Here is a 21,688-nt window from a genome sequence, read left to right on the forward strand (position 1 = left end):
CTTCTCAGGCTGACCTTGAGATAAGGTGAAGCTTTATTGCATCACTTAGTACAGACAGAGTCTGTGATATATTCAGCAACAATTAGTATAATTAGGGACAACTGGAAAAAAAACATCTCCCATCCCACAGATGCTATACTGCACATACATGCCAACAAAACAGTTTTATTATAACATCAAACATGGTATCTAACTAAAAACATTGTCATATATCCTCTTTCAAAATTTCAGTTGCAGAAATACATAGTAACTCTGTTTATAATGCAACCAATGGGCACAGAAACGAACCGATTTATGTAAAGCAAATTTTCATAAGCAAATAAAGACTTATACAACTTGAAATCAGAATTGCATTTGAGATTTTCTATATCACAAATAATAATTTTACAAATTTTATTTGTAACTTTTCTTGCAAAGAATGAAAAATCACAACCTAGTTATAAATCATCAAAAGACTGAATAACAGTTTAATAGGTGGTAATGCTGAAGGAGATTTTAAACTGAAGCCCATGCTTGTGTATGTACCATATACAAAATCCTAGAGTACTTAAATTAGCTGGCAATTACTGTCTGTCATTCAGCATGCTAACAAAAAAATGCATAGGTGGACATTAATATCTATGAAGACTGGTTCAACAAATTTTCTGTCCATTAGTTGAAAAGTCTTGTAAAGAAAATCTTCATTGGGCTGTTTTGTTTTTAGACAATCCCTTTTACCCAATATGTTTCTCTAGATGATTTAAATGAAAAAATATATATAGAAGATATATTTATCATCAAATATAACATTAATTTCACAGCCTAAGGATCAAGGTACAACTGCAAACTTTTTAAGGCTCATTACATGAAACCAACTTTTGACAAAAGAGCAGGATTCTAGCAATTATGTGCAGCAAGCCGATTACATTGGTGGAGTTCAGGACAAATTATAATATAAAAATTCTACTGAAAATACTGACAAAGCATGGCACCAAGTGACATTAACATTATTATTATTATTATTATTATTATTCCTGATACCTCCAAGGAGTCCGAAGACTCATCACGGGAGGACATCTACAGCTGTCTCTACACCTAACCGCTACTATGAATCATCTCCATCAACGCCATCTACCGCCCACCTCCAACACCACCACAACTAGTAATTTTTTTTGTCTGTAAATTGCGTGTGTTCTGAAGGGCCGATTTGTATGTATGCGGGATGAAAAACCCGAGTTTCCGGGAGAAAAAACCCTGCTACCTCCGTATGAGATCGGCTAACTCACCTTCGAATTGAAATCGACCAGATAAAGATTCCTCCCGTCGCGACGAGAATCGAACTTAGGCCTATTCCAATCGAAGGGCGCAATGTACCGTCGTTCTTCCAATTGCGCTACGGAGGCATTATAGGTGTATAGAACATAATAGGTGTATAGAAAAAAAACTTGTGTACAAATGATTTTGTAGGCTTTTACCCAACAGATAGATTCTGCTGTTGAATAAATAGCTAACATTGAAAAAAGAACTGGGCTTAAATGAAATGGACACTATAAATGTTTAGCAATTTTCATTCAGAACAAATGATTGATAATGACCTCGTTAACATCGATATACAATATACATACGAAGAACAACATGACTGCAACAAAGAAGAAAACGTGCCACTGAAGAACATAATATTAAAAGAATTTTAATCACTGTTTTGAACTATTGAAACTTTAAAGCAACTTATGGATATTGACCCTAAATTTCATTTCATAAAGTTTACTGGAATGTAGAAAAAGTTATGAGCTGTATCGTGAGATGTAAATGCAGAAAAAGAAGCGAAAGCATCGCAAACTGCCATGTTCAAATATTTCCCACAATCTTTCTTTTAAATGTATATGTATGAATAATCATGAATACATATTATGCAGTGTTTAATTAATTAATAGTTTAATTAAACTTTCAATTGTCTCAAACATTTTATTTTTGATTATTGGCAGTAAAAATTATAAAAACAAATATATATTAAAAAAAAAAAAAAAAATAGTAAAGATTTTGAAATCCCACAGATGAGTTACATTGTATTTCATTATTTAATATATTCAATTAACACATTTTTGCTTAGCATGGCATTTTCACAGGATACATTAACTATGAGAGGTCAAACTACTAGAAGAACAAATTGGTTTCCGAAAAGGCCAACCCTGCATAGATCCAATTTTTACTTTAAAATTATTAATAGAAAAGAGAAGAGAATTTCAAAGAGAAACACACGTGGCCTTTATTGATTATGAAAAAGTCTTTGACAAAATTAGTAGACAAAAATTGTTTAAAATATTAACCGATTTAAACATACCAAACTTTTACAATCCATTCAAGAAATATATACAGGAAATAAAATAGCAGTTAAATCAGAACACATCTCAGAATGGAAAGATATATCAAGAGGGGTACAACAAGGATGTACCCTCTCACCTCTGTTTTTCAATATATATATAATTATAACAATCTGGAAACAGTGTAACCCATTTGGTATACAAATGACCCTGCAAATGAAGATAGATACTATTATTTGCAGATGATCAAATAGTATTAACTACATCAGAAAATGATTTACAAAGATCATTAAAATCATTAAATGATATCTCAAAACAATATAATATGACAATATCTAAAGAAAAACAAAAATAATGGCATTCAAAGGAGAAAACCCAATAAGAAATAAAATAGTGATAGATAATAAAATACTAGAACAAGTAAACACTTTCAGATACTTGGGATGTGATCTTTCATAAGAAGAAGAAAAAGGCAGACTCTAAAATATCAAACTTTGTGAAAGTAAATGGCATAATAAATAATATATTTAAGCCATCCCTAGTACAAAAACACACTAGAATCAGACTATATAATATAAAGCTCATTCTTCTCATTCTCTCTTGTCAAAACCAACTCTACTGTACAGAAACGAAACATGGACCATAAAAAGAAAAGATGAAAAACGAATTCAAACAGCAAAAATGAAGTTCCTCAGAAAAACAACTGGATATATCAAGTGGGACCACAAAACAAATGAAGAAATCTTACAATCCCTGAAAATAAAACCAATTAATTACTACATAAGACAGTATAAACAAAAATGGCTAGAACATTTAAGTCGCATGGACAATGGCAAACTACCAAATACAGATACAAAATAAGTGGAAAAAAGAAGAATTGGAAGACCAAGAAAGAGATGGCATGAGACTGGAACAGGCCACTTGGACTAAAATCCATGTTAGGAAGAAAAAGAAGAAAACATTAACTATGGAAAGTGAGGGATTCTGTAATCTGCTATTTGCAATGTATTCCAATATTTTCAAATTGAATATTTCCAGTCTTCTCAGGCACTACAAACTGCATCAATCCACTTCTATCTTGGTCTTTCTCCTGCCATCTCAGCATTTCACACTCGTTTTGCTAACCTTTCATTTCTCATTCTGTTCAAGCTCATTCTTCTCATTCTTTCACCTAAGATTAGTTCTTCTCACACATTGTTGAATGTTAATGATGTCAAGTTCTTTTATAATATCTTCATTTTTAATATGATTCTGCCATTCATGATGCCTGCTCACTCTCCTAATTCTTCTCATTACTCTAACAACAGTGGTCTCTAACATCAATGGTAAGTACCTGTTTGGATTTCTGTTCATTATTAACATGATGTTCTAATATCAAGATATGCTTGAATTCACAAGGAGAAAACATACAAGAAAGAAGTTTTAATGATTAGATTATTGCTGATACCGTTTATCTTTAGACTGGTTAAGGATACAAGGATGTGTAGGGGATTTGAAATAGAAAGTGATAACCATTGTAAGTTTTCAGCAGGATAAAAACAAATATCACATAATAATGAAATATGTGATATAATAATATTTCATTATTTCCTGAAAATAAAGATATATAAAAGTTTTAAAAGAATTACAGATGAAGCAGGTTTGATGAAAAAGTGAGAGCAAGAGTTGGAAAATGACAACCGCATTTAGAGGTTTAGTTCTAATTTTTTTTAACACTAACTGCCTCAGCCCAGGAGGCATGCAATAAAGTTCTCTGAAAGGACAGAAAAATCAGAACTTTATGGAACCAAAAAGTTAAACAGAATCCTCTAAAAGAAGAAGGAACTATATCAAAAGTTCCTGGAGAGCCAGTCAATGTGTGCCCTCAGAAATAAAAAAAAACTTCATCAAAACCTCTAGAGTAAGAATCTATAACAAAGTGCTTTTCATTAAGCTTCAAAGTTTTGTAAATATCATGAGAAGTAAAACAATGTGTATCTGTAATAAGCAGAATACACCTCATGATGTTAATACATTAACATCATTGCAGAAGACATGATGGCAAATAACAAGGCCAATCATCTCCCAATGCAAAAATAACTTAAAGAAAATGATGGATAGTCAATCATAACAGAGAATACAGAATCATAATAAATATCATAAAGACAAAATATATGGCAATGATCAAAATACTACACAGCTTATATCTAATTATTGAAAAAAAAATAATATATTAAATTTAAAAAGTTTTTAAAGTCAGATACTTGAGATGCCTCATCATAGAAAATGATAAATTCTTAAAAATAAAGTACCATGCATAGCCAGAAAAATTTTGCTTACTACAAATATGAGAAGAGATCCTTAAAGTAAAGAATGATAAACTTTTATGTATAGCGGATGATGCTTCAGAAACTTGCACACTGACCAAACAGAAGGTGAGTTAGCTGGTCTCGAATGAAGGTAGCAGGGTATTCTCCTCTCATAAACTTGGGTTTTTCATCCCGCAAAACAGGCAAACTAGCTATTAGAACTCACACAATTAACAAACATAATATGCATGCTGGCCTCATTGCCTGAGTTGCTTTAGCCATAAGTTCAAATCAACCAACCTGACCAAACATGATAGAGGCAAATTGAAGATGTGGTGCTGCTGGAGGAGATATGAAAAGGTGAGATAATAGGGTATAGAGGTACATCTTCTTCATCAATAATTGGAAGTCCATAAATATGGCTGGGGAGGTCTGGAATTGTAGGGACTTTCAAAAATCCATAAAGAGGATAAGGTACCTCTACCCTATTGTAGATGGTATACACTCACCTAACTACAAATTAGCTAAACATTTAGCCAAAGTGTTTTCTTATACTACTGGCAATACCTCATCACACATCAAAAATACAACCCATTTTAAGTTCAGTATACAAGACCTTGCACTCTGCAACACTGACTTAATGGTCAGTTTCTGTTGCTTCCTTATTCACAAATTTCCCACTTAAGGACACTGTGGCTCTTACCGAGCAGAATTTCCTCCCAATATCTGGGCTCAGTTTCAGTTCACTATGAGCTTGGGCTATTTTGTTTGGCAAGGAAAATTCTACAAACAAATAGAGGGTACAGCTATGCCCCCCCCCCCCCCCAGCTAACATTCTGCCAGATGAAAGACATCAAAACATATGCTTGAAGCAAAAATTATACTAAGGAAAAACTAGAGATTAAATGAATTACCTGGAACAAGAAATGATCAAATTAAACAGCAGATTAATTCGTACAAAAAAAAAAGGGTAAAGAAACCCTGAAAAACCTTTGCAGTTGTGTCATCTTCCTCAATTCACTTCAAGTTATAAAGGAGTCTCTTTCTCTCTTCATACTCATCAATCAAATTTAATAGCTGCAGTTTTCATTCCGATGTGAGTACACTGTCAAAAATGAATTAATCAAACAAGCAATGCATTTAAGTTTTTATTTACTTATTTTTTATTTTTTTTTAACGTGATGGAAACATAATAGTCATCAATTTCTGTCTAATGAAAACCAATTTATAAGAAACAACAATAAAATCAGAAAACACACCAAACTCAGTATAAAATATAACAAAGTGTCTAAATTTTAATGTATGGATTGGAGTTGGATGAAAAACAAAAACTTGACAAGACTGGAAGCCACTGATGCAAGAATTCTACAAAAAATATATAAATTAAAAATTTAAAAGATAACCAATGGCATCACTGACAGATCAGCAACTTGTAACCTGAACTATCTTGGTCTAGCTATCACAGCATCTCTACATCCTGGAAAGTACATTTTAGAAAACTGTGATCAATTTTCATGAAAAAATTACACACATTTATAAAAAATTTACAAGAGTGTATGGATCATATAGTTAGAGAATCAGAAGTTTGAAACTTACTACTTCAACTCCCCAGTCACCTTCTTCGCACTCATGAGTTATTCCAAAACAAAAGCATTGGGAGCACCCATCTGGATTATCGGCATTTAAGTTATAATAGCCTTGTTTGCACTGATCACAGCGAGGACCCTTCACGTTGGGCTAAGATAAAAGACAGCAGCAAAACTTTTAACAGATGATTTACTAAGCAGTTGAACATACATTAAATATATTAAATTCCAAAGTGAGTAATCTGATAATTAAATTCTAATAACCCAGATGATTATCTGAATTATTACAATTTAATTGTTACCAGCCTTGTCTACACAATCAATGCAAGGATTGTTCATGCTAATAAAATATAATATATTGTTAATAGTGATATAGAAGAATAACTTCAAAATCATTCTGGCTATCTTGAGGATTACTGATGATTTTTTCCTTTTTTAATCAAGTTTGATTGGTGCACATGGATGTCTGTGGAAAATTAGATCATTTGGTGTGTGTGTGTGTCAAGATGATATTAATCACTACATTCCAAATAATGTGTTATTATGCAACAATCCAGAAAGCAGACATTTGAGCAACTATTATAAAAAAGATTATTATTGATTATTTCTTAAAATAACTGACTTCCCAGCTAAGGAATTTTCTAACTTCCTATCCTAAAATAAATGTTCAACACAGCATTCTACTGTCATTTTTTTCCTCCTTTATGTTGGGCCCATACAAGAGGTTAGTATGCTAGTACTATGAGTAAGAAGAGATTTGGAAAAGAAAAAACTTGTTCACATTAGATTTGAAGACCTGTGGTTTATATTCTTTGGGAAACAGATTGGAACAGGGGCTGTTTCAGAGTACAGCAGTGGTAAGAATGAAGGAGGAGGAAGAGACTTTATGGAGTTGGACTTTTTTATGGAGTTCCAATCTGTTTCCCAAAGAATATAAACCACAGGTCTTCAAATCTAATGTGAACAAGTTTTTTCTTTTCCAAATCTCTTCTTACTCATAGTACTAGCATACTAACCTCTTGTATGGGCCCAACATAAAGGAGGAAAAAAATGACAGTAGAATGCTGTGTTGAACATTTATTTTAGGATTGGAAGTTAGAAAATGCTTTAATATAATGAAACTTAGCTGGGAAGTCAGTTATTTTAAGAAATAATCAATAATAATCTTTTTTATAATAGTTGCTCAAATGTCTGCTTTCTGGATTGTTGCATAATAACACATTATTTGGAATGTAGTGATTAATATCATCTTGACACACACACACACACCAAATGATCTAATTTTCCACAGACATCCATGTGCACCAATCAAACTTGATTAAAAAAGGAAAAAATCATCAGTAATCCTCAAGATAGCCAGATAGCCTGTCATTTTTTTTCCTCCTTTATGTTGGGCCCATACAAGAGGTTAGTATGCTAGTACTATGAGTAAGAAGAGATTTGTAAAAGAAAAAACTTGTTCACATTAGATTTGAAGACCTGTGGTTTATATTCTTTGGGAAACAGATTGGAACAGGGGCTGTTTCAGAGTACAGCAGTGGTAAGAATGAAGGAGGAGGAAGAGACTTTATGGAGTTGGACTGTGAAGGGATGTTGCATGGTAGTTGCATGTGTTTCAATGGATTTGTTAGAAAGTAAGTGGGAGAGGGTGGATTATTGATGAATTGTTATTGATTCTTACAACTGCTATCTCAATATTTGATAAAAAGCAAACCCATAACTGTTTAGTATATTTTATTAATAATTAACTATTTAATCACTCAAGGAATCAATTCTGAAATTTAATAATTGTAAAATTCCCTGTAGAACATCTTGCAATAAATTTTTGCAATAACGCTTTTGAATAGTATTTTTCATGTAAAAAAAAAAAGAAAGAAAGAAAGAAAATGAGATACGAGGGTGGTCTGAAAGGTTCTTGGCCTCAACCATAGATGGCAACATCAATGGCACGATTTTTTATTTTCTAAGTTGGCACATCTGTCATAATCATCCATGTGGAATTGCAATTCATTCTATCAACTAGTTTGTTTTATACAGCTGTTTGAAGCAAAAGTGTTGTCTGTATCCCTTGAAAGATAAAACTGAGTATCGAACGCCAAAAGAAATTCATTCAAAGTTCATAAAAGTTTATAGGCACTCTTCTCCTTCGTTTTTGATAATTAAGAAATGGGCTGTGAGTTTAAACGAGTTTAAAAAAATCATTAATCAAGTGCACGATATGGTATTGGATGACCAGCAAGTCAAAGTGCGTGAAATTGCTGAGACTATAGACATTTCAAAAGAACATGTAGGATATACAGTAAACCCTTGCTGAATGCGGGGGTTACATCATTAATACATTGCGTGCATGGCAAAATTGCATTCCACAAAGTTAACTTTCTATGGAAAAAAATGTGTTAGGTATAGTTCAAATTAAGAAAGTATGTATGTATAATTTAAACTAACCTAAATATTGTTGTAATTAGAAGGAAAAAATGAAACAAATGTTAACCGAAAGGATTTTTATTACTGCTTAATAAGTAGGTACATGATACAATTATTTTTTTAAAAAGCTAGTGATTTTTGCTTGGGACAATGACTGACGCAACTCTTTAAAAGTTTCGCAGTAAGGAGCACAGAGTTTTTCAATGTTTCATAAAGTATCCTCTTCTTTCTTCATTTGGGTCAATCTCCATTGCAAAATCAGAATTCCTGTGCCTTTTTTAACAATTCGTTTAACTTCTTGTAAGTTAAAGGCACTTTATCTTCTTCACTATCGCTGCTTTCACTGTCGGCTGGTGTTACAAGATCATCCAATTCTTCATTCGTCATTCTTAATTCTTTGACTTCTCCTTCTTCCATATCTGAAAATCCTTCACCGCCAATTGCTTTTGCAATTTGTATGATTTCTTTGGCTTCATTTTCAATCGATGGAAATCCTTTAAAATTATTGACAACTTCTGGCCAGAGCTGATGCCAGCAAGCATTCAATGTTGATGAATTCACTTGTTCCCATGCGAGTTTAATCATTTCTATGCAGTGGCTTATGTTGAATTGCTTCCAAAATGCCTTTAGCGTATCGTGCTTTATTTGCAGAGGTGTAAACATGCCTGACATAATAGGCTTTGAATGTTTTTATGATCCCTTGATCCATTGGTTGGATTAAGGAAGTGGTGTTAGGTGGGAGGAATAAAACCTCTACATTTGGATGCAATGTTGTGAGGGCTTCAGCATTGTGTCCTGGAGCATTATCGAGAATTAGGAGAACTTTAAAGCACAAGTTTTGCTGTTCTAAGTAATGTTTGACTTCTTTAACGAATGAATTTTCAAACCAGTTATTAAAGAGGGCTTTTGTTACCCAAGCTTTTCTATTCCACTTCCACATAACGGGCAATTGCTCAAAATTTTTTCCCTGCAATGCACGAGGCGTTTTAGATCGATAAATGAGCAGAGGCTTGCACTTGAAGTCGCCTGATGCATTTCCACAAAAAAGCAAAGCGAGTCTATCCTTAAAAGCTTTAAAACCTGGGGCAACCTTTTGTGTCTTTGTGATGTAAGTTCGTTGTTCCATTTGCTTATAAAATAGGCCCGTCTCATCTGCATTGAAAACTTGTTGCGGAACGTAATCACTCTCTTCAATAAATTTCAAAAATTGGGGTTTGAATTTCTCTGCTGCTTCTTTATCTGCAGAGCAGGCTTTTCCCTGAAGCTTTACATTGTGCAAATTAAAATGACGCTTAAAGTTTTCAAGCCAACCTTTGCTTGCTTGAAAGTCAATTTTCTCTGACAATTGGCCATCTTTATTTAAAATGGAAGAAAACAAATTTAAAGCTTTGTTTCGAATAGCAACGCCATCTACAACTGAGCCTTTTTCATTTACTTGATTGTCAATCTAAGCTATTAATATTTTTTCCATCTTTTCCAATTGCGTAATTCTTCCTGAAATTTGAGCAACTTTTGCCGAAGTATCGCCTAAAGCTTTGACACTAGACCGAATCTTTCTGCATTCTCCCGTATTGTTCTTATGCTTGATTCATTTATAGCTAGTTCTCTTGCAAGCGATGAAACACATGTACCATTTTTCAACTTATCTAAAATTTCAATTTTCTGAAATAATGTCAAAACTTTGCATCTTTTTGCTGCTTTATCATCTTCATTCTTCCTCTTAGATGTCATATTGAATTTTTGAAATTAAAAGAAATACAAATGCAAAAGGAGAAGAGGATAAACATTGATAATTACAGCTCCTCTAACGTGAGTGAAATGACAGCAACTCGTCCTGGGTCACTCAGCTAGCGGGCAGCACCAAGCAGGGTTGCCGGCTGACGCTCTGCAGAGTACCGCGTATGAATGAAATTCTAGCATTGTACAAATTAAATGGAAACAATTAAGATAACACATATGTGCAAAATCGCATTCCGCAAATCTGCGCTTGGCAAGGGTTTACTGTATTTTGCATGATGAATTGCAAATGAAAAACTTTGCACGAGATTGGTGCTGCGCTTGCTCACAGCAGATCAAAAATGCACTCCCATGAAAATCAAAATCTCTGAACAGTGCTTGGAGCATTTTAACAAGAACTGATTTTGTGCATCAATTTATTACTATGGATGAGATTTGGATTCACCATTACACACCAGAATCCAAACAGCAGTCAAAACATTGGACAGAAGCCAGTTGTTCAGCACCAAAGAAGACAAAGTTGGTTCCATCAGCAGGAAAGGTCATGGAATCAGTATTTTGGGATACTAAAGGCATTTTGTTTATTAATTATCTTGAAAAAGGTAAAACAATAACTGGGAAATATTATTCTGATCTTCTAACCAGACTAGATGAAAAACTTTGTGAGCAAAGACCCAGTTTGCAGAAGGAAAAAAATCATCTTTCATCAGGACAATGCACCTGCCCACAAAAGTGTTTTGGCAACGGGAAAATTTAGGGATCTGCACTATGAATTGTTGGAACATCCACCCTATTCCCCAGATTGGGCTCCCTCTGACTTCTATCTCTTCCCAAAACTCTTCCTCGCTGGTCAGCGTTTTTCTTTGAATCAAGAGGTGATTGCAGCTGTAGAGGTGTATTTTGCAGATCTTACTGAGAACCCTACAGGGACAGGATAATGGTGCCAGAACATCAATGGAATAAATGTATTAGTCTTAAGGGAGATTATGTTGAAAAATAAAAATAATTTCGAAATTATAAATTCGTTTTTTCATTGTTTGGCCAAGAACTTTTCAGACCACCCTCGTATTTTATATCCCACTTTTCTATATTCAAAATGAAGATCTTTAAAAGTTACAGTAAAATAACACAGATTAAAATAATGATTACACCAGATCTTCCTTACTTCTCCTATATTTTCATTGTCACAATTTAAAATCCCCCCCCTCAATTAAACCAAAAAAAAAAAAATATATATATATATATATATATACACATTAATAAAATAACAATTTTATGGCAATACTTTATGTAACCAAGGCAAGAATTTGATTTTGGAGAATATTAATGAAACAATAAGGAGAATTACTTCTATGTAATAAAAATTTCATGTTGTTGCCATCACCTGCATCAAGATCATCAACATCATTTAGTTATCTCATCTTCCTCAACATGTTAGGCTCAAGGGTGGCCTGTCATGGCTAAATAACTTGGCTTCATAGAAATGCAATCAATATCACAGAGCAGTTATCCTTCTCTGTAAAGTTGATGTGTCTGTTAATCGCATAATTATATGTTTTGTTTACATCCATCTGTTTGATAGTAGACATCCTAAACAGAAATACTGTTATTTCTTTTGTAGGCTGATACATTTTTTGTGATAACTAGTTCTGCTTAACCAGCCCTAAGAAGTATGTTTCATAGCTTCGCTTTTATTACTGAAAGACTGTAAATTATTTGTTACCATTATATTCAAAGGAAACAACAATTTGGAAAAAGTAAAAAGTGTAGCTGTGAGCTGTGTTTCAAATGTTTGAGAAAAAATTTAAATGCCTCCTCAAACTATGATATTTCAGATTTTCATTAAAAATATATTTCACTTGGGAACATGTGCTTATACAGGGAGGGGGGGGGGGGAGTCCTGAAAAAGTTCTGATAAACATCTAGAACAAAAATGATATTAAAGCAACTGATATAATCACAAGAAAGAACATATCTTAAAACCCTTTACCCCCTCCATGTTTCATTAAACTGTAATAATTTGTTCTTTTTCTTTTAGGATATATACGAGGACATAAAATTAATTTATTTTTTGTTCTAGGTGTTTATCAGAACTTTCCAAATCCCCTTTGTACATATCTATAACTTAGGAGATAGCTCCGAGCTATAGCATGGAATAAGGAGTTGAGCAGGAGGGAGACGTGCTGCGTGGCAACTGACTAAGAGATATTTAACAACATTAATGTTGTGAATGTATTCTGAAGGTCAAAAGGTTGAACAAGGTAGGTGTCGAATGGATGAAAGAAGGGATTAAGCATGAAATCTGGAAGAAGAGGATACTGTGGAGGCAGCACAAAATGAATAACTGTAGCATTCTACTGCCAGACCAGGAAAGTGACTCAGTTGGTAAAGGCAGCAAAAGTGCAGAATGAGCAGAAATTGGAAAATCAGGCCAAGAAAAATCATAGTTTTTTTTTTTTTTTTTTTTTCCAGATATGTGGTAGAAGAAGGAAGAATGATTATGGTAGAAAGATGGTGGAATAGTACTGCTGCAGTGGACATAGTTGAGGTATTCAGTGAACAATTTATAAAAGTTTTTCTTCGTCATCAGAGCAAAATCATGAGAAGCTCAAGTAGAGGAAATAGGAGAGGATGGCTAAATTGCAAGGGGGCAGAAAGCATATAAGGAATTAAATAAGCATGATAAGAAGCAAGATTTAATTAAATAAGAAGCAAGTCAATAAGAAAATAGGATTTGATGATATATCATGTCTTAAAGGAATGTTCAAGGGAGTTGGCAGCAGAACTGGCATATCTGTTTAATAAGTCTCACAATAGCACAGGTCCAAAGAGAGAGGAAGGAAGTTAAAACTGTTCCACTGCATAAAGGTGGTGATAAGGTTGTCGCTATAATTATAAGCCAATCTATATATCTCGAGTTGTAGTTAAGGTATTTGAGAGAGTTGTGAGAACTGGTATACAGAAATAGTTGATAACAGCAGCATTCTCTGATGTAATCAGCATGGGTTTGTTAAATGGGGGGGGGGGGGTCATGTTTTACCGACTTATGTACAAGTGACAAATGTATTTGACAAGCGAGATGCATATACAATAGTATACTTTGAAATTTTCAAAAGCCTTTAATAAACTGCAACACAACAAGCTGTTAAATAAACTGAAATAGATGGGAGTGGATAACTGAGTAGCGAGTTGGATTGGTGACTGGCTGTCAGACAGGTATCAGAAAGTTGCATATGGGAATGCAGTATCCCAAAAAAGGAAAGTCATCAGTGGATGTTCAGGGGTCTGCATTATTATTATTACTATTACGTGACACCTCCAAGGAGTCCAAAGACTCATCGAGCGAGGGCACCTACTCTACAACTCTCCATCTCCACCACTCAATTAACCAACTACAGTGAACTGCATCATCTACACCAAGACATCTACTGCCCATCACCATTAGTATTTTCACAGACAATCATAAACATCCATGCCCACAGGGGGATTCGAACCCACAACCTTTTGGTTGGAGAGCAGATATGCTAACCATTCGGCCAACCAGGCCAGCAAATGGACCACTGTTATTAAATGTGCATTTTAATGATAGTGGGATAGGATTAATTGGAGATAAGCAACAGTTTTCAGATGATGCAAAATCGGGGAGAACAATACAGAGGCATGCAGATGTTGTGGCCTTACAAGAGGACACAACATCTCTTTGACGCAAAGGACTTGAAAGAGATTGCATGAATGGGCAAGTATGCGAAACTATCAGCTCAAAAAGTTAAGGTTCTGCAATTTGGTAAGCAATGATGGAATGCAAAGCATACACTTGGTGGAGAAATTTGGAAAAAGGTAGAGGAAATGAGAGTTCTGGGACCGGGGGTGAACAGGGACATGAAGTGCAGGGGTCACATTGCACAAATTGTGAAGTCATCACATTGAATAAATGGCAATGATGCAAAGGACCTTGACATGCAGAAATAAAGAGCTTATGGTTCCACTGTATAAGACCTCATATGGATTATTGTGACAGATCTGGTCTTTCATGGGACATGGTTTTCATGGGACAAGGATATAGCAGAAATCCTTGAGGGAACACAGCTTGCAAACAACGTGATTGAGACAACATAAGTGGCTGAGGGGTTATTATAAGATTAACATGGAAGAATTTTTTTTTTTTTTTTCATAGAATGGAAATGGTTGAGTAGAATAGAACAAGAGGTCATCCTTGGAAACTGTATAAGGAGGGTGTGAGCAAAGGATCAGGTTCTTTGCATGCAAAATGGGTCAGATTATTACCTGAAGTATGTTGTGAATGCAAACACACTGAATGAGTTTAGGACATGATTTGATAAGCTTTGTGTGTGACAGGGTATAAAGCCCACAATGAGTCTCTGACTCCAGGTCTATGGTCTGATGTTAATAAACATTTTCATGTATAGCATTTTTAGTGTAGCATGAGGCAGTAGTAAAAGTATGGCTATTTCAAAAATTCCACATTTCAAACCTAGCAGTAAGGGCTTTTTTTTTCCAGATGTGTAGTATATTACTCTTCCTACTACAAGAAGATACCGAATAATAATATGTAGTATTTTCTTCTTCACTAGACATGATCTTTTCAAAATCAAATTTTATTTACAATGTTCTTTCTTTCTTTTTTAAAACTAAGTGAACATGCAGAATATCATTTTCTTGCATTTTTTTGTCAAACATCAAAAATAATTATAAGAGTAACATTAATATTGATACTGATTTAGTTTCATTTCATACAAAGACATCATTTGGTACATAATTTGTTCCATAACCTTATTCCAATTTGTAATGTATTTTTCCTTGAAATGGAGAAAGGGGAAACAGAAGCTGAAATCAGATAACATACTATTGTACATTATTATAATATGTGCAATAGTATGTGAAAATATTTTTGTTTTTTGTAAATAAAAATCATACAAGTGTAGAAACTAAGCATTCTGCGAAGTGACTTCTAAGCAGAATTGGTGAGCGGGCCCTCCCTCTAGCACTTCATTTCCCAGGCTAATAGATGATTAACATGCAGTAAATTACTGCAACCATGTAATTTTCCACATCCATCCATCTTTACTCATTTGCTAATCTGGTTAGCTGAATGGTTACATACCCATGCTCCAACCAACAAAATGTAGGTTGGAGCATGGGTATGTAACCATGCCATGGGCATGAATGTTTGTGATTGTCTTTAGGTGGGAGATGAGACCAATGCCGTGCATAATATAGCGTCAAAAAAGTTCCATGTGTAGTCTCTATGAGGTTTCCAGACCATGTGAAAAAACTAAATTAAAAAAAAAGAGAGAAAATATATATATATAATTAATAAAAAAAGGACAAAAATCCTTAACCAACCAAGGTTAAGAAAAAACTCAAACCTTTCTGTTCCCATCCCCCCCCCCCCCCCAGCCACTAACACACCTTGCTACAATCTGCAACAGTCATACATCTGCAACCACGACTATGGTCAGTCAGATGCGACTAACGCACCTTGCTACAAACTGTCAAAACAGTGGCTAACTCTCTGACCCTCCTCACTGGACTTTCCAGATGCCATATAAAAAACTATACTCATTTTAAAACCCTAATAGAAAATCTAACCTTAAATAACAGACCTATTGGTAAACTTTAACACCTCCTCACTGCTTACCAATATTCCCTTAATTGATACCTTAACACTCTTAGAAAACGTCTTTCCTTTGAACATATTAGATCTCTTTTCATTTGCCATCAATTCTCGTTATTTTTCTTGGAAGAACAAAATCTACAAGGAGATAGAGGGAACCACCATGGGTTCCCCCCCCTCACCAATTTTTATACGGAAAATTTTGAAAAACGAGCCATAGAAAGCCCCTCTCAAACCTTCTATCTGGCTAGGATATGTAGATGATGTGTTCTCTATTTGGCCTCATGCCCAGACACATTAGACTCCTTCCTCAGTTGCCTCAACAGCCTACATCCAAGAATCCAGTTTACGATGGAAAAGAACAATAGTTTACCCTTCCTAGACAACTTAGTTACACGCCTTCCTAATGGTACACTTTCCTTCACTTGTATATAGAAAACCTACGTACACAGGCAGATATATTCACAGACTCTCCCACCATCACCCTACTCAACAATATAGCATTATTAAAACTCTAACCAAGAGAGTCCACAATCTTTGTTCCAGTGGAACTGCCCTTGCAACTAAGCTCTACCACATACACAACACCTTCTCTCCAATGGCTACAGCGATCATACTATTAAAAAAATAATCAGTTCCTCGCCCATCTCTTCAGAAAGAGTTTAGAAATGCCATCACCATTCCCTACATCAGTGGCACGTCAGAAAAAATGGCCAAGATTTTTAAAAAGTACAGCCTACACACAGCATTCAAGCCCCACCGCAAACTTGCTACCCTTTTCCGTTCTACAAAAGATCAGCTCCCTCCTCTCTCAGTGCCTGGATTTTAAAAAGTGTCCTGTTCCTGTAAGCTGGTGTACTTTGGACAGACAGGCAGATCAGCAACTATCCTCCTAGAGAAACATTTGCAATAGTCATCCAAGTCATACATCTGCAACCACGACTATGGTCAGTCAGGTCTGGCTGACCATGGCTTGGATACAACCCACAGGATCTCTTGGAAAAAACCATCATGCTCCACACAATAGGGCATTATTTTTCTTGGGAAAAAAAAAAGAGAGACTATTTTTAGAATCTCAGCAGCTCTCAGAAATCAACCAAATCTAAATAAACATGGTTGCATTAAGCTTCCCTAAGATTTGGGAAACACTAATCATCAGAGATCCCACTTACATTCCAGGCCATCTACAAGTGCCCATAGAGGGCGCTCCATCTAGCTAGGACTTTAGAGTCACCCACGTGGGTGGCTTAGTATTGTGTGGTATTTGTGTATATGTTACATTAGTTTTTTTGTAATCCCTGAAGATGTCTCAGTGACTGAGGCGAAATATAGGAAGTATTAAATTCCGTTTTAATCCTTTCTGAGCTGTATTCAATCCATTAAGCCTCCAACATGATGTCCTTACGGCACTTAAGCCTGAACACACAGGTACTATAGGTTTACTAAAACCTTTTGTGGATGGGAGCCAAAAAAATTTAGGGCTGCTTATTTTGCTCTGTCATTAACATTAACAATAAACTATAATTATATGATAAAAAAAAAACTAGAAATGTAAAAATAAATTGTATGTATAAATACACTACTTGGAAAGAAGTCAATGGACACCATAGTGTGAGGATCAAATGGCCATAGTGCCCACCTTAACAAGATGTAGGACATTTCACTGCAATGACTGCAGCAATCCTACAGTACATACTTTCCACAAGCGTATGATAGCAATCAATGGTAATTTTGAACCATTCTTCCTGTAATTATGTAATGAGATCCTGGACTGTTGTGGAGTAAACATCCCTTCACCTCACCCAATGCTCCAGTTCATCCCACAGATGTTCAACAGGGTTGATATCAGGGCTCTATGGAAGCCAGTCAAGAGTGGTGATATTCATATCCACAAACCTTGCAGTTACAGCAACAGTCTTATAGCACAATGCATTGTTTTGCTGAAAGAGACAATGGTCAGTCCCATAGAAAGGTATGATCTCTGGAATTTCTACTCCTTTCCTTGGTTTTACTAGTGCTTCCACTCATCTGACCCTAACACCAGCTGCAAATGAGTCACAGAAATCACTGCATTGTCCGGATGTCCATTGTCCTGAACATGTAAAAACCACTGCATGGTTTTTACATGTTCAGATATCACTCTGAGTTCGATGTTCATGTTCCAAAACAAAAAAAAAGTCCAAGGTCAAACCAGGAAAAACAGGACCATATCATCACACCACCAACTCTGAATTATATAGTTGGGGTTACACACTCTGGTAAGAGATGTCCATTGAGCATCTACCACATCCATACCTGTCTATCTGCTTGATAGAGGGTGTAACATGATTCGTTTGCTCCATAACACAGCTTTCCAAGATTCCACATCTCACTGTATATGCCCTTTGCACCACCTAATACACTGCATATAATAATGTGGAGATAATGTGTTCAGATAATGTGGAGCTTGCATATTGTGTCCTACCATGGAAACCCATGACATAAAAACCAAAAGTTTTTGTGCAGATTCGTGTTCCAGTGGATGCCTAGAACTCCACATTCAATGTGTCAACCAACGAATTGCAGTTTTTACATATTATCTTCCGTAGCACCCTATGGTCACATTCAGTGAGTGTGGTGGGTTATCTACTGCAGGTGCTTCCATTTCAGTAAGGCATCATGGATTGTTGACATGGGATGCTGGGATGACCCAATTTGTCAACAATTTGCCAAACAGATATGCCTGCAATGTTGCATCATACCACAATGACTCTTTTCAACTCCATCAGTTCCCTTCTTGCAGTCATTTTACAGAACACAATTGCACTGACTTGGAAGCATCATATTCCTCCAATTTATACTGGCAACAAATGCGTTACTCATTATATGGCACAATGCACCTTGTCCATTGACTTCTTTCCAAGCAGTGTATGTGTGTAGTCTAATATCTCATTTAAAATTACAGCTGCACTGCATATACTAAAATTACCTACACATTTCTTGCTTTCAGTATTACTGTCTCAGAGAGGCAGCTATGTATACAAGTTAATCTGATTAGTGTTTTCTTGAATGCTTAACTGGATTAAACTAGCACTTTTTATCCATATTTCTTCAACACTGTCATATGCTTTACATTCAAATTACAGTGGATATGTAAACACAGTCTTCACTACTTATTTTAAGTAGTAATATTATGAACAAAGTCCAACAAAGCCTGTCAGTAAGATGCATAAATAGGTCATGGCCAGTAGGAAAGTTAATAGTACTCTGAATGTTATTTTGATGATTGAGCAGTAAACAGTAATCTGCAAGGCATATATCTCAGTGTCTTCACAGTCAGCAGCAGAATCCAGGTAATATTTTTACTACACTTAATAACCAACTAACCATAGATATTGTTACAATTCACCAGCAGTAAACAGTCATAAGATGGGACTCTCTCTCTCTCTCTCTCTTAAAAAAAAAAACAAAAATTAGGAGTTTATAAGACATACAGATAACTACTAGTATATACCATTATTAGTATACCCTTACGTGTCAACAAACAATTTGTACATGTCAAAAAACGTTTAATTTGTACATTTAACAATTTGTACATTAAAATTTCTTAGTGCACCATCGCCTAGGACATTTATATATATATATATATATATAGGTCATAAAGGACCATGCACAAGAGGCCAAAGGGACCTATAAGCACATTAGTGCTGTGTGTAGGTAGCAGATGAGGACTGAGATTTTTTTTTTTTTTTTTTGAAGAGTTGCAGGTTTTAGTTGTTTGGGAATTCTTCATGAGGAGGGCTACTGATGTGATGGGTTTATGCCAGGAAAGAATGCAGCTAAACGTCAGTCCAAGCAGAGAGATCTGATCTTGTCTGGTGAAGTGTGTATTACTAGGGGTAAAGGGATAGGTAAGCTGGAATTTCTTTTGTGCAAGAAAAGACAAGACATATGTAATGTAAATGTGCAATATGTAAATCAATGTTTAAGATAATAGTTGTAGATGATCTTATAGCCTGGGATGTCAGATTACTGCATGTTGTGTTAAATGAGTAGGATGAGTTGAGAGTATTATTGTCTGCAAAGCTATGGATAGGATTATTGGTTATTGTGAGTAGGTCATTTATGTACAGGAGAAAGAGAGCAGGTGATAGGGCAGAGCCTAGAGGTACTCCAACATTTGTGGTGAAGCTTAAAGAGAAGGAACCATCCACCATGACTAACAGAGAATGACCAGAGAGAGAATGCTGGCTACCAAATTACAGAGGGTGGCAAGGAAACCAAAGGATGGCAATGTTTAGTAGGCTTCGATGCCACACATGGTGGAAAGCTTTGGAAATGTCAAGGACAACAGCACAAGTTTCTCCAAATCTTTCCATAGTACATGTCAAGTGGTGGATGATGTAAGCTACAAGGTCAGCTGTGGATCTTGAATGGTAGATTAACTGATTGGCTTCTAAGGAGTGGAGGAGTTGGCTATTGATGACTTTCTCCATTACTTGGGAGATGACAGAGGCAATGGCAACTAGTCAGTAGTTTGATGGTTGACTTCTATCACCCTTTTTTGGAATAGGATGGTTATGAGATTGCGTCCATGCATTAGAATAAGTACCAGATGTGTATAATGAATTATAGAGACAATGCAGGATCAGTGTTAGCTCTGTACCCCAATGGCTGAGAACTGGAGAGATGCCATCAGGAGACCTGAAGACTTTTTAGTATCCAAGTTATTCAGTAGTTTTCTAATGTATTTTTTGTCAAAAAAACTAAAGCAGGCACATGGAGCTTGGATTCCAGTATGGTAAGGAGATGATTTCCCTTTGTCATCTATGCAGGACGGACTTCGAGGAAAAACAGTGATGCACAGAGTTAGCTTTATCTTTGGGTGAAGTAACAGTAGTGCCATCAGGATAAGAGAAGTTGAAGTGCAGGAAAGCAGAAGTTGTGTCCAATATCTTCACAGCAAAGGACCAAAAGGCATGGCTTCCATTTGGACAGGAGGCAAGTTTTCTACTGTTGGCCTTTATAAAATCTGATTTGGATCTGCTGATGAGTGATTTGCATATGTTGCGTGCCCTTGGTACAGGCAGAGTATAAAGACAGAGTTCTTAATGCAAGCCACATGCGTTAAGCTGAATTTTTTCCCTTCAACTGCTTTGATACATTTTCAGTTGAACCAGGGCTGGGAAAGCAGAGGAGGATTATGAATTGAATGGGGGATGATAGACTTCTTACCAGTAAGAATAATTTCTGTGACTCATTTGCAGATGGTGTTAGAGTCAGATGAGTGAAGCAATAGTAAAACCAAGGAAAGGAGTAGAAATTCCAGAGAACATCCCAATTGACTCCTTTTAGTGCCAGAGGATACAAGGTCAGGAGTGGTCGAAGGAGGAGCATTCTGTGAGAGAAGAGACTTGTACAAGATTGTTATCTGAGTTGCCAAGAGGAGAGGTGACCTCTATGATATATCTGGAAGAAGAACTGGTCAAAAACAATGTCTGATTTGTGTTAGGTCATTATTTATAGCAAACATTTTGGCTTTTCATCCTGCTTGGTCAGTGGTGTTGGAGTAGGGAAGCCAACTGAAATTGTGGACATTGAGGTCACCCAGAAAGATGAACTCACTATTTGGAACAGCCAGATTGCAGGTGGTTGTTTCGTGGAAAGGAATGTGAAGATATCTGGGTAGTTATCAGTGAGTAGTTATCAGTATTCAAAAGCAGGGGATTCTAAATTAGC

At 35.5% G+C, this 21,688-nt stretch overlaps 1 protein-coding gene across 1 annotated transcript in view; it reads right to left on the minus strand.

The window, feature by feature from the left end:
* The window catches only part of LOC150101107 (laminin subunit alpha lam-3-like), a 789,889-nt gene that overhangs the window by 628,240 nt on the left and 139,961 nt on the right, over nt 1-21,688 (minus strand). The window contains exon 12 of the mRNA XM_090402236.1: nt 6,185-6,325. Within this exon, the coding sequence (XP_090258362.1) occupies nt 6,185-6,325 (141 nt within the window). The remainder of the gene's footprint in view (nt 1-6,184; nt 6,326-21,688) is intronic.

Source organism: Typopeltis vanoorti, chromosome 12 (genome assembly GCF_054136105.1).
Source record: "Typopeltis vanoorti isolate ZY-2024b chromosome 12, IOZ_Tvanoo_1.0, whole genome shotgun sequence".
In the NCBI taxonomy this organism is placed as follows: domain Eukaryota; kingdom Metazoa; phylum Arthropoda; class Arachnida; order Uropygi; family Thelyphonidae; genus Typopeltis; species Typopeltis vanoorti.